At 45.9% G+C, this 14,129-nt stretch overlaps 1 protein-coding gene across 2 annotated transcripts; it reads left to right on the top strand.

Annotated features, from left to right (window-relative positions):
• Positions 1–510: 510 nt before the first annotated feature.
• Positions 511–13,644, top strand: elac2 (elaC ribonuclease Z 2). Of its 2 annotated transcripts, XM_083931476.1 has the most exons (25): positions 511–572; positions 785–1,011; positions 1,868–1,918; positions 2,010–2,080; positions 3,215–3,279; positions 3,375–3,432; positions 3,509–3,577; positions 3,670–3,780; positions 3,977–4,032; positions 4,131–4,189; positions 4,372–4,444; positions 4,533–4,645; positions 4,735–4,833; positions 5,556–5,694; positions 6,599–6,684; positions 6,972–7,096; positions 7,224–7,320; positions 8,041–8,179; positions 8,269–8,307; positions 8,394–8,503; positions 9,287–9,386; positions 9,472–9,592; positions 10,023–10,101; positions 11,476–11,620; positions 13,234–13,644. In XM_083931476.1, the coding sequence occupies exons 2-25, from the start codon at positions 797–799 to the stop codon at positions 13,462–13,464; spliced, it is 2,451 nt and encodes an 816-aa protein (XP_083787602.1). In that variant the 5' UTR covers positions 511–572; positions 785–796; the 3' UTR covers positions 13,465–13,644. The 2 variants fall into 2 exon arrangements, with proteins under 2 accessions (XP_083787602.1, XP_083787601.1); XM_083931475.1 differs by having other exon boundaries at positions 538–1,011.
• Positions 13,645–14,129: the final 485 nt, after the last annotated feature.

The following is a 14,129-nucleotide window of genomic DNA, read 5'->3' as shown; positions in this document are numbered from 1 at the left end:
ATATAATATAATATATCATAATAAAATAAAATATAATATAATATAATACAATATAATATAATATATCATAATAAAATATAATATAATATAATATATTATAACAAAATATAATACAATATATAATATAATGTAATGTAATATAATATAACTAATAATATAATAACAATAATATAAGTAATAATAATAATAACAATAATATGACTAAGATACTTTCATAATATAATATAATATAATACAATATAACTAATGCTACTACTACTACTACTACTAATAATAATAATAATAATAATAATAATAATAATAAGACTAAAATACTTTCATAATAACTGAACATGAGTAATTGTATTTATTTTAAGTCGCTTTATTTTGTAGTAGATTGTTTACAGTCCTCTTCAAGGAGGCATTCTAGCCACGCCTCCTTTGCTGTGATTGGTCCGTACACCTGCTAAATAATTCCACCGACCAATCAGCGGCGCGGCTCGTCAACGTCATCATCAGATTCCGGAAGAAGCGTGTTCCATGTGTCAACCTAACCTCTGTAAAGTCCTGAACGCGCACTCAGCTCGTTTTAGGTAAATAATGAGCTCATGAACGCGCGTGGAAATGTTTAAAGGAGCTTTAAATGATTCTTTGGCGCCGCTTCTTTAAATAATTGTTCGTGTTTATTATGAATTCAGTCCGTTTGAAGCTCCGCTCACTCGTGTTTATTAGAGGCAGAGCTCTCTGCGCTGCTGCTCCGGCTGAAGCTCGCTGTCCTTTCTCTCTCCACCGGACTGTTTCACAGTTTTTCCGAACAATGGCCACGAACAATCACAACGACAACCCGGAGACGAGGCCGCCGCTGGGTCCGAGGAAAGCCAAGCAGAAGGAGCCGCTGCGGCGGGTGAAGACCAAGGAGAACCGGGGCAGACGACAGGAAGTGCACGGCCCGTCCACGGTGTACGTGCAGGTGGTCGGTGCCGGGAGCAGAGACAACAACGCTTCACTGTATGTCTTCTCCGAGTTCAACAGGTAATGACTTTAAATGCCTTTACTTTGAAGCCAGGGCTGTGTGAGTCACATAAAAGCCTAATTATATTCCCTATTTCAGAAGAAACATTAGTCTTGCATGGGTTTCATAAAGTCAGAGGCCCTGACTCATGAAATGTTGCTTAAAAAACACAACATGATCACAAAGAGATGCCACAAGTAAACACAAAACCACCAAAAGTGACAAGAAAGAGACAACAACTGACTATAGGGATGCTAAAGAACCACGAAGAGAAGGGAAATGACTGGAAATAGACACAAAATGATGAAAAACACTCGCAAAAGATTAAAAATGGATGTCAAATGACCACAGCCAGAAATAAAACAATGACATTGAAACGTACAATGTCTAAAATAGATGCGAAACCACATCAAAGAGATGCAAAATGACTAAAAAGAGATGCCAAATGACTAAAAAGAGATGCCAAATGACTAAAAAGAGATGCCAAATGACTAAAAAGAGATGCAAAATGACTATAAATAGATGTAAAACGACAACAAATTGATGCAAAACTACATCAAAAAGATGCAAAATGACTAAAAACTGTTGCAAAACAATAACAAAGACAAACAAAACAACTACAAATGGATGTAAAATGACAAGGAGGAACAAAATGACAACAAATCGACTCAAAGTGGACAGTTTGAATTTGGGTGTCTTGTTCCTACGCAGACGGAGCGGGGGGCCTCTTACATGTCTGTGCCCAGGGGCCGTTTGTCTCATGATACGTCCGTGATCATAGATGTATTATTATAACAGAGCTTTAAGATCTAGAGTCCAAAATGACACCACTGATCTAATCCACCTGTTTTGTCTCGCCCCTCCCCTCTGCTGCAGATACCTGTTCAACTGCGGTGAAGGAACACAGAGACTCATGCACGAACACAAGTGAGCTGCTTCAAAACCCGCCTCGTTTATCACCGGAGTCATTCGGACGCAGGTGTTTGTTATTAATATTCACGTGTTTTTCTCCTGACAGACTGAAAGCTGCTCAACTGGACAACATCTTCCTGACCAGGATGAGCTGGGAGACGGTGGGAGGTTTATCAGGTCCGTAACATTCATTCATCTACAACCGCTTGTCCCTATCGGGGTCACGGGGGGGGGGGGGGCTTGAGCCGATCCCAGCTGACATCGGCCGTGAGGCGGGGTCCATCCTGAACAGGACGCCAGTCTATCACAGGACACATAGAGACGAACAGAGACAGACAACCATTCACACCTACGGGTGATTTAGAGTCATCAATGAACCGAACACCTGCACGTCTTTGGACTGTGGGAGGAAACCGGAGAACCCGGAGAAAACCCACATCCGGAGCTTTAGAGTTTCCGCAGCAAACAGCAGACGGACAGTTAGGGTGCACTCCCACTGTGCCTCCGTCCCGTGCCCCGTGCTTTAGGGTCCTTGTCCCCCCCCTCCAGGCCCGTTTGTACTCACACTACCTGGGCCTCTGCGAATGCTTCTTGCTGCCTATACGTCATCACGCCGTAACACGTCACACGCATTGATGACGTCATGGCGATGCGTGGCTTTGTTTCCAGATCTTTCCGTAGACCTCAGAGTTTTTGTGCGTCTTGTCGACTGTTTTTGAATCTTTTCATCGACCAAATCTGCAGTAAACACTCCACCTCCGCATCACACCAACGTGAACCTTTCGCCGCCATTGTTTTAAATGTCCGTGCATGGTCCCTCCTTCTTTTTTCTATGTCCCAACAGGCGCACAGGAAATGACCTCAGAACCGCCGTAGGCCTCGCGCTCGTACTCGTGCGCACTCTCGTGCTCGTACACGTGCAAACGTGCTTTACTAAAGCCCACCTCTCCCAAACGGGCCGTGGTCGGCAACCGTACCGCTCGTAGGCGCGGTACGGTTGCACTCACACTGGTCAAAGGAACTAGGCTTTACCCGCGAAACCTGTTTTGGCCCGGTGCGGAAGGACAGCGTGAGTGCGCCCTAAGGAACAACGTGGAGCGTTTAGCAGCTGTGTCCCAGAAAACATCAGTAGATTTGTTCTATAAAATAAACAATAATGTTGAAGTTTTGCAAACAAAAAGCCAAAGTGACTGTAGCTCTGTAGACTCAGGCTCATTATTGGAGGTCGAGCAGCTGCAGAAGATGAGTTCTCATCATTAACTCGATGTATATCTGAGCTGGACGACGGTTTGTGTGTTGTCTCCTGTGCAGGGATGATCTTAACCCTGAAGGACACCGGTGTGCCCGAGTGCGTCCTCTCCGGACCCCCGCAGCTGGTGAGAAACCGGATTTACCGTCTGCAGCAGGTTTATTTTTTTAAAAGAAAAGAAACACATCCTCACTTCTACTTCTACCTTTTTTCCAATCTAAGGAGAACTACCTGAACGCCATCAAGTCCTTTTCTGGACACCTGGGAGACATCAAGCTGTGTACGTTGAGCTGAGTGAGCAGTATTTGTGCGTGGTATCAGTGTGGTGTGATGTTGATTGTGTGCTTCGCTCCCAGCCGTTCGACCCTACACCGAGGAGGCGTACGCGGACGACACCATGACCGTTTATCAAGTGCCGATCTTCGGTGAGTCTTTCCTGCCTTTTTCTTATTTTAGATTCACTTTTTAAAGTGTGTCTTTGCTGAGATGTTGTTTTGTGTCTGTCTTCACTCTCCAGCGCAGGTGAGGGGCGACGGCAGAAAAGTCTCCCCAAAGTCGGGCAGTAGCGGCCCCTCTCGGAGTCCGCCCTCGCCCCCTGACAGCCACGGAGACAATCCAGGAAGTCCTGGTGAGGGGCACATTTCTGTGAAGTTATCACACTTTAGCCTTTGCTCTGTTATACATTTTCTCTTCTAGGGCTGTGTTTTTACATACAGAGGGAAATACTCTGGTTGCACTGCACGAACTTTCAAAATAAAAGAAATAAATAAAGATCAGTGTCAGAAGTCGTGATGTGACGTATTTCACCGTCTGGTATCTTGTAGGTGAAAGACAGAACGCACCTTCAGACTCCTCTCTGGTTGTTTCCTTCATATGTAAGGTGAGAGAAACTTTAGAAACTATGTCATCCAGGGTGAGATGATGAGATTTAGATCTGACCTCCTTCTTCCTCTTCTTCTTCTTCTTCTTCTTTTGCAGGTCCATCCCAAGAAAGGGAACTTCTTAGTGCTTAAAGGCAAGGAGTTGGGTTTTCCCGTGTGAGTGCATTTAACAGTTAATTAACAGTTAATAAGCAGTGGATTCTGAGGGAAAAGCAGCAAAATGTGACACTGAAGAACCAGCGTGTGTTTGTTTTAACACTACGTTAATTTAATTTAAACTTTGTATACTAAAGCTTCAGAGACTCTGTGGATAATGTGCCGAACCTTTCCCTCCACAGAGGCACGGCAGCCATCGGTCCGCTCGTCGCAGCTCTGAAGGACGGGAAAAGTGTCACGTACGAAGGCAAAGAGGTGTCGTACCGCTGCGCTCCGTCCGACACAACCTCCTTATTTAACTCTGCTGCAGATCCGAACCGTTTTTCTTTGTGTCGTCGTGCAGATCCGCCCGGAGCAGGTCTGCACTCCCACCGACCCCGGACCCGTGTTTATCGTCGTCGAGTGTCCATCTGAGGAGTTCGTCGAGGGGGTTTGCACCAATCCGCAGCTGAGGAGGTAACCATTTGATTCCCTTTGATGTGTGACAGCAGGATTTCTTTACGTGAAACGAAACAGATTTAATTTAAGCGCGCGGTTCCTCTTAGATACCAGACAGGAGAGGCGGAGGACCCCACGGTGTTGGTGGTCCACATGACTCCGGACTCTGTTTTGGCATCAGATCGATACCAAGAGTGGATGGAGAGGTTTGTGTAAAACCCCCAAACTGTTACTTTTCTGTGTCTTAAGCTTTCTGAACTCTTATATTTAAATATGCATCAGAAAATACTGTTTTTTAGGACTAAAATGTATAAATGAGGCTGTTTTTTAGGACTAAATGGATAAATGAGGCTGTTTTTTAGGACTAAATGGATAAATTACGCTGTTTTTTAGGACTAACATGTATAAATGAGGCGGTTTTTTAGGACTAAATGTATAAATGAGGCTGTTTTTTAGGACTAAAATGTATAAATGAGGCTGTTTTTTAGGACTAAATGTATAAATGAGGCGGTTTTTTAGGACTAAATGTATAAATGAGGCTGTTTTTTAGGACTAAAATGTATAAATGAGGCTGTTTTTTAGGACTAAATGTATAAATGAGGCGGTTTTTTAGGACTAAATGTATAAATGAGGCTGTTTTTTAGGACTAAATGGATAAATGACGCTGTTTTTTAGGACTAACATGTATAAATGAGGCGGTTTTTTAGGACTAAATGTATAAATGAGGCTGTTTTTTAGGACTAAAATGTATAAATGAGGCTGTTTTTTAGGACTAAAATGTATATATGAGGCTGTGACTCATTTATACATGTTGTAGAAACCTTCAGAATAAAGATGGTTTGATGGAAGTAAGTGCTGCGGTGTGTTTTCGCCGGTTGTCTCGCCTCAAACACGCTGAGATGTGAGAGTTTTCCGCGTGTTTCTGCAGGTTTCCTTCCACCACGCAACACCTGATCCTTAACGAACACGTCTGCACGTCCCACAACGTCAGGAGTTACAAGATCCAAGCCCAGCTGCACATGATCCACCCGGAGATCTTCCCACAACTCCAGTCCTTCACAACAAAGGTACGAAAGATCCGTAACGAACGTGCAAAAACATTACGGGGTTTCTGTCAATTAGACATACGTTAAGGTGAAAAGACACGGTGGTGATTTGAGAACAGAAGGGGTTAAAAATCAGCACGTATCTGTTTTTCCCTGTTGTCTTTTTACACAGAACATCTTTTCTATTCACTCTGAACTCTGTGGAGCGTCTAAATGAGAGTTTAGTGTAATTTACAGGTAAAATACGTCTCATGTTTAAAAATGAACTCCTGCATCAACAAATCTTCTGTCATTTAAATATATTTCTGCTCATAAACTCCTTTTTAATTCCAAAATGTATTTAAAACTAGATTTTTTTAAATCCTTGATTATGATTATCATATATTATTCAATTGATTTTATTATATTTTATTTTAATAATTACTTTTTTAAATTATTTTTAATACATTTTAGTATTTTAATTATCCAATTTTTATTTCAATAATTATAACATTTTAGTATTTTTAATACACTTATATTTTAATTATCCAATTATTTTTATTATGATGATTATAATATCATATTTTTGATACAGTAACATTTATTATTCAGTTGGGTGTCTTATGATTATTATATCTTATTTTAATATATAATAAGTAAGTACGTAAAATTATATTTTATTATTATTGCTAATGTTTTTCTCCTTTTTATAACAGATTACCAGATGCACTGGAGTGTGTGTGCGCTCGTGTGTGTTTAATGATGTAAACTAAAGTTTCCCACTTCCTGTTTGCTCTGTGGTGTTTTACGGCGCTGCACTTTTCTCTCACACACTCCTGTCCTCGTTGCTCCCAGTAACAACATTTTAAACGCAGAGTTCACAAAGCCATGCATCAAAAGAAGCGATCAAAGCGTTTATGTGCTTGTGTGTGTGTGTGTTCCCCAGGAGGCTGCGGCTGCTCTGCACGTCCCCGTCGTCAGAGCCGAGGGAATGCTCAAGTTCCAGCTCAGACCCGTGATGGAGTGGCAAAGGTCAGTTTGTCCTTCGATCTGCCCCAATTTAGCCGACATCGCTCCGCAGCTCCGAGCGCCACCTCGTCACGGAAAACAATCTGGAACGCACCATTGCACTCCGACGCTTTCTTCTTCTTCTTTTATAACCTCCGGTGTCAGTGTGTTTTCTTCCTCCTCCGCTCTTTCTGTCAAGTCTTGTAGAGGCGCGTCAAGGTCAGCTGTGAGAAGAATCCCTGTTTTTCTCCCCGTCGGCGTTGTTGCGGGCAGTGGTGTGTGTCTCCTTGACTCTGTGTCTCGTTCGTTAGAGACGCCATCCCCTCCTGCAACGCCGAGGAGTTTGTGAGGGAGGCTTCCGAGGTCCCAAACTTTCTGGAAGAAGTGGACAAGTGCAGGAAGATTTGCTCCACTGACGCCGCTGCAGAACTTTCGGGTGAGTTTCAAAAACCCCCACAGGGAAGTTTTTCTTTTCAGTTTTAAAGCCAAACAAAATGTTTCTCACTTGTGAAAGTGTGTTGTCATGGATCATTGTAGAAGTGTGATTATGTTTTGTGCTGCAGAGCAAAGAGGGAAATACCCGGAGGTGGTTTTCTTGGGAACAGGATCGGCTCTGCCCATGAAGATCAGAAACGTCAGCGGCACTTTGGTTAATATCAGGTACGGATCTCGGGGGATATGATGATGTGTTTGTACCGTAGACTGTGTATAAAATGGACGCAGCGTCTCCGTCCAGGTCCGTTCTCTCAACTTGATCCAGTCGTCCACGCCTACGGGAGTCTCCATCTAGTCAGACTTTGACTCCGCCTCATTTCCTCTTACCAAAAAAGGCATTGGGGGGAGGGGCGTACGTCCATCTGGCTGACGTTTGCCTCCGAGGAGAAGTGAGGGCCAGAGGCTAGCTGTCACTCAAGAGGCCACTCCCCTAATTATTCATAAACTTTAACCTCCAATAAAATAAAAACTAGCCCCTCCCCCTCAGTGTTGTCATGGAGATCTGAGCTAAACACACAGACTAGAATGTTCTTTTGTCCTTAAACAGGTTTAATGATGCTGTGAAAACGGCCTGTTTAACATGGGGGTCACTGAGAAACTGCTCTGTTATGAAACCTGCCCCTAGTGGACACTCAGAGAACTGCAGTTTTTGGCACTTCCTGATTGGATCAAACAGGAAGTGGCTGTGTTGGGGGCTTGGGTGCTTAGATGACATGGATATCCCCAGGCCAGAGGTCGAGGGACCCCTCGTTCTTCCCTCGCCAACATTTAGCCTAACTTAGCGTTATTAAGCCTCCTCCTGCTAAGCTAGCATGAGGTTGTTGGCACCGATGAATTCCTGAGATCATTTAGATTCTAGTTTGAAGTTTGTGTCTGTGCGTGCAGCCCTAGTCAGTCACTGCTGTTGGACTGTGGCGAGGGGACCTTCGGGCAGCTCTGCAGACACTATGGGGACGCCGTGGACGAAGCTCTGTCCAAGATCTCAACGGTCTTCATCTCACACATGCACGCCGACCACCACACGGTAAGCACATGTACACCATCGCTGTGTCGTGGATTTAATGTGTGAGATAATACAAAACTGAGCCGACAAGCTTCATGTGTGTGTCTCAGGGGCTGCTGATGCTGCTGTATGAGCGGGAGAGAGCGCTGGTGAGTAAAGGAGGACATGACTGATGTTTACCGTAGTTTCCTTTGGTCACGTCCTGTTTGTAAATGTGTGTGTGTGTGTCTCTCAGGCGACGCTAGGAAAGGCCTTCAGCCCAGTCGTCCTGGTGGCGCCGGTCCACATCATGACCTGGCTCAACCAGTATCACAATCACTGCCAGGAGATCCTCCACAACATCAAGTACGTGGACACAAAGAATAAAGATCTTCTCTTAAAGCAGCATAAAATGAAAGTACTCTAGTACATTTACTCAAGTCCTGTATTAGAGTGTAGAGATAAACCCTGTGATTATACTCAGGGCGCCCTCCCACTGTCCGCCCGTCCCGTGCCCCGTGCTTTAGGGTACTTGTCCCCCCTCCAGGCCCGTTTGTACTCACACTACCTGGGCCTCGGAGAATGCTTCTTGCTGCCTATACGTCATCACGCCGTAACACGTCACACGCATTGATGACGTCATGGCGATGCGTGGCTTTGTTTCCAGATCTTTCCGTAGACCTCGGAGTTTTTGTGCGTCTTGTCGACTGTTTTTGAATCTTTTCATCGACCAAATCTGCAGTAAACCTCCGCATCACACCAACGTGAACCTTTCGCGGCCATTGTTTTAAATGTCCGTGCATGGTCCCTCCTTCTTTTTTCTATGTCCCAACAGGCGCACAGAAAATGACGTCAGAACCGCTGTAGGCCTTGTGCTCGTACATGTGCGCACGCTCGTGCTCGTACATGTGCAAACGTGCTTTACAAAAGCCCACCTCTCTCAGACGGGCCGTGGACGGCAAGCGTGCCGCTCCTAGGTGTGGTACGCTTGCACTCACACTGGTCAAAGGAACCAGACTTTAGCCGTGAAACGCGCTTGGACACGGTACGGATGGACAGCGTGCGTGCGCCCTGACATGACCTTTCCCTCTCTAATAATAATGAAGTTGGCTGTAGAATTGTATTTGTGACATCTGCTCTGTGTTTCAGCCTTGTCCCGAACAAAGTGCTTTGTGACGACGCCGAGGCACCGCTGCCTAGGACGCAGCCGTTCATCCGGGCGCTGCTGAAGAACAACGATCTGGAGAAGGTGTTTCAGCGTCGCACCCTTCAGCATTAAAATGTTTTTTTTATTAATTTGTTTTAAAGGTACTCATGTTTTCCATTCGCCTCAGTTCCAGACGTGCAGAGTGCATCACTGTAACGCCGCCTTCGCCTGCAGCTTCACTCACCGGTCCGGCTGGAAACTGGCGTTCTCCGGCGACACCATGCCCTGCAACGCCTTCGTGCGCATCGGTCAGTACCACTCAGCATGATTAAAGTGTGACTCACGTGTATCTACACAGGCGCGCAGGTCTGGAAGAGCAAATCGTGCAGAGGTTCATGTAAAGGGCTCATAACTGCAGCTCGGGTTGTTTCTGAATAATTGATCTAATATTTCTTAATACTCTGGATCCGTCTCGTCGCTGGCAGCTCCTCTCATGGTTCATGTGGGATCCCACTTCATTGACTCTTTTTAAATTGCTTGACTGGATTCTGTCCAAGCGAAAGGCTCCCGGAGACGGCGAGGGGATCCCACGCCTGTTCATTACACACGGCTCAGTTCCTCAGACACACAGGGGCGTGCCGACGCTCCAGCACGCAGACTACCTGATCGATCTCCCGCGGGACAGGAAGAGGCTGGAAGAGCTGCTCTGTGATTTGATTTTTGATTTTTCTAATGCAGGAAAGGATGCAACGTTACTGATCCACGAGGCCACGCTGGAGGACGGGCTGGAGGAGGAGGCAGTGGAGAAGAGACACAGGTGGGTGAAAAAAAACGGCACAAACAGACGAGGGTTTGGGAAGTTCGGAAACTGTTTAACTTTGTTCTTAAGGTTAGGAACACGCTCGGGTTTGAATGCGATGCTTCATGTTCAACATAATCTGGGGTTTGATCCATAAGAAGCAGAGGAGCACACGATCTTCTCAGCGTCGGACCCTTGATGGGCGCGTCACTAACGGTGCTTCGGTTCTCCTCATTAAAACGACAAACTGCGAAAACAGGCGAAAAAACGCACTGGCTGCAGCCAATTGGACGAGCGCTTTCACTCGCTGGCCGTCTGCTCCTGGATTTTCAACCGGACCAAACATGGCGGCTCGTTGGGCAACTCAGAAATGTGTTTCCAAAAGAACTTGAGGCGGGATGCAAGCTGCTGAATCTGGCTTCACTTTAGATCGACCGTTAGTTTGAAAGATTTTTGAGATGAGGCGCTGGATGCCGCTGATTTACAGAAAGTGGCCCCGACCTCAACTTTACGCAAGTGAGGAGCGGGTCCTTCCCTCCATCTCCCCGCCACGCCTCCACAATGCATTGCACAGAAATGAAATGTGAGGTGGAAGTCTTAACACGCCGCACAAGGCATGCTGGGATATCTGATCCGATTCCTGATCAGTTTTCTGTGTGGAACCAAAGCAACTGTTTTATTCTGCTCGGCGATGTAATTGTAACGCCACACTCTGGACCGCCATGACTCCTTCTTGTTGCAAGTTTCCAGCCGCGTAGATGCAAAGATTGACGTTTTTTTGTCAGAAAAACACGCTGGCATCGATAAAAGAAAGGAATAAGCTCGGAGGCAGATGCAGTTTGTACGTGGCGTGCAGTGGGCGGCAACGTTACATGGGCGCTAAAATTAAAAAGGGTTTTCAGTCGAGCTCCGTGGCGTCATGAAGGCGACCGAAGTGACTAATTACATTCTGTAAGTTTATTTTCTGCAGTTGCATTTAAAGGGACGGTTCAGAAGTGCTGATAAAAGCTTTGGATGTGTGGAAATCCTTGGTTTCGGTGCCTTGGAAATGCTTGAATTTGACCTTTTTAAGAAGCTGCACAAACACTTTAATGCAGTTAATGGAAATTAATAAAAAAAAAGGATGAAAAGAGGAAAAAGAGGCTGCAGTTAAAGTTCTGAGGCAACAGCAGAAACACACTTTATGGGCTGTTTGCACGTAGTTCTGTTAAATCTCTAGGTAGACATTGAATGTTGCATCTTTTTATGGTGCCGGAGTGAGAGTCTGTTTTCACAGAAACATCTTTAATGTTCGCAGAAAACAATATTCCCATCGACAGTTTCCCTCTTTAGTTTGAGCTCTAAAGAGAGAGAGGGGCAGTGAATCTGACTCTGCCTCATGTTCTCTGACAGCACCACCTCCCAGGCCATCGCCGTCGGCACCAAGATGAACGCCGAGTTCATCATGCTGAACCACTTCAGCCAGCGTTACGCCAAGATCCCTCTGTTCAGCGAAGACTGCAACGACAGAGTGGGGATATCGTTCGACCACATGAGAGTGAGTACCGCCGCACAAACCCGTGTTCATGCACACAAACGCAACTAAAGTCTCTCTGCTCTGGACCATTGCACCTGAATCATTTCAACTTAGTTTTTACACTCGGGCTCAGCACAGTATAAACTGTGTCTGTCAAAAGAGAATATAAAGTGTGTGCGTGTCTGTCTGTCTGTCTGTCTGTCTGTGTGTGTGTGTGTGTGTGTGTGCGTGTCTGTGTGTGTGTCTCACACCAGTGAATCAGCAAAAGTACATTACTTCTTTAATCAGATGATCCCTGATCCAAATCTGGAATTTAAGAGGGCGCTGAATTTTCCGTTTCCTGCTCGACTTTGTTAAAAAGCCTAACTGGAATTATTTGGGTCAGTATTGAGCTCATTAAACCGAACGTCTTTGGACAAAACAAGACATTTAAAAACTTCACTTTGGGCTTTGAGAAACTTGGATGCACACGTCCAAACACGGCGTAACTTTCCGCCCTAACACAAATCATCCAAAAGAAAACACTCCATGTTGAAGGTGCGTTTACTAGCTTTTTCCCCGGCTTTCAGCTGAAGGGGAGCGACCTGGTAAAGCTGTTAAATAGACCTTGAGTTGGGAACTAGGAATCACTAATGAGCTTTGATCGATATAAATATGAAGTGCTACTTTACTTGAAAGGTTTCAAATAAGACGTCATTTCAGTGTCCTAAACGTACGGCACTGAAATGTAAAAGAAATCCACCAGGTGTTGAAACTCATCAATATTTAATTCTCCTATTTCTGATAAGTCGGACCAATGATTGGCTGAGCGTCCTGCCTGTCATCATCAAAGCGCTCCATGCAGTTGCCTACCGCCATCAATGCTTGCGAGTCACGCGCCTCTGAGCAGAGCAACAGAGCGTTAGAGTGGTCTGTGAGAGAGAGCGAGAAACGGCGACGAACTGATGCGGCGAGAGGCGAGGCGCCAGTGTATGTGCAGCTTCATCTCATCTCATCTTCAGCCTCTTATCCGGGGTCGGGTCTCGGGGGCAGCAGCTTTAGCAGGGGACCCCAAACTTCCCTTTCCCGGGCCACATTAACCAGCTCTAACTGGGGGATCCTGAGGCGTTCCCAGGCCAGTGTGGAGATCTAATCTCTCCACCTGGTCTCCTGAAATTGGGCCTTTGATCCGTAAATTCACGTTACACAAACGAGAAAATATCCTTTACCCACATGTTTCCTTTCTGACATTTTCACCCTCAAACGATCTCCAAACCAGAGTTCCCAGATGGATCTGCTGAAGTCAGGTTTGTGCGACACGCCGGAAAAAAGGGAAGATTTGCTTTAAACAAACACGAGGAGTTCTAAGATTATGATTTAAGAAAAGGGGTAAAATGGAAGACAGTAGAGTTTTGAGCCTCGATTTTTAAAAGTTCAGTGGATTATTTCGACAGCAGACGCGTCAAAGGTTTAACGCACACACACACACACACACACACACACGCACATGTGTTTACCGTCCTGAAGCACATGAACAGACACTTCCCTCTTCCAGCACAGAAGTTTGCTGCACTGTAAAAGAGTATTTTCCAGGAGTTATAAATCACATCTGGCCCAGTCACTTGACACTTTTTCTCTATTTCCTCTTTGCTCAGATTCACTTTGGGGACTTTAAAACCCTCCCCAGGCTCATTCCCGCACTGAAAACCCTTTTCGCCGAGGAGATCGGAGAGATGGAGGTGAGGAGGGAGAGGAGGGAGCTGAGGCAGCCGAGAGGGAACGACGGCGAGGACAAGATAACTGACGGGAGCCGAGGTGCCAAAAGGAACCAGGAGGAGGCAGCAGCTGCGCGCGGCGTGGAGACCAAGAGGATGAAAAGCAGCTGAAATGAAGAAGTGATGGAGAGACTTTAGCTGAGAGAGCATCTTAAGTTCCTTTTTATTTAAATGGTTAGAGATTTTTATTTGCCTGGTGTGGTTTGATTGAATATCATGTGTTTCCTGCGCTGCTGCGTGCAAACCTGAGCTCTGAGCTTTTTGTTTTTCATTAAACAGGATAAAGCGTTACCACACAGGCTGCACTTTCATTCAGTTACGTCCAATCAGCATTCATTCATCTTCAGCCTCTTGTCCCTGTCGGGGTCGCGGGGGGGGGGGGCTGGAGCCGATCCCAGCTGACATCGGGCGTGAGGCGGGGTCCACCCTGGACAGGACGCCAGTCTATCACAGGACACATAGAGACGAACAGAGACAGACAACCATTCACACCTACGGACGATTTAGGGCGCACTCACACTGTCCTTCAGCACCGCGCCCCGGGCTTTAGGGTACTTTTCCCCCCTCCCGCGCCCCAGGCCCGTTTGTACTCACACTACCTGGGCCTTGCGCAAATGCTTCTTGCTGCCTATACGTCATCACGCCGTAACACGTCACACGCATTGATTGACGTCATCGCGACGGCCTGCTGTCCGCAGTTATGCGCGAAGCGGGTGCACTCACTCTGGTCAAACGCACTAGGCTTTAGCTGAAAAACCTGTTTTGGCCCGGTGCGG

Source organism: Echiichthys vipera (genome assembly GCF_963691815.1).
Source record: "Echiichthys vipera genome assembly, chromosome: 17".
In the NCBI taxonomy this organism is placed as follows: Eukaryota; Metazoa; Chordata; class Actinopteri; order Perciformes; family Trachinidae; genus Echiichthys; species Echiichthys vipera.
This window is presented reverse-complemented; position numbering and strand designations above follow the sequence as displayed.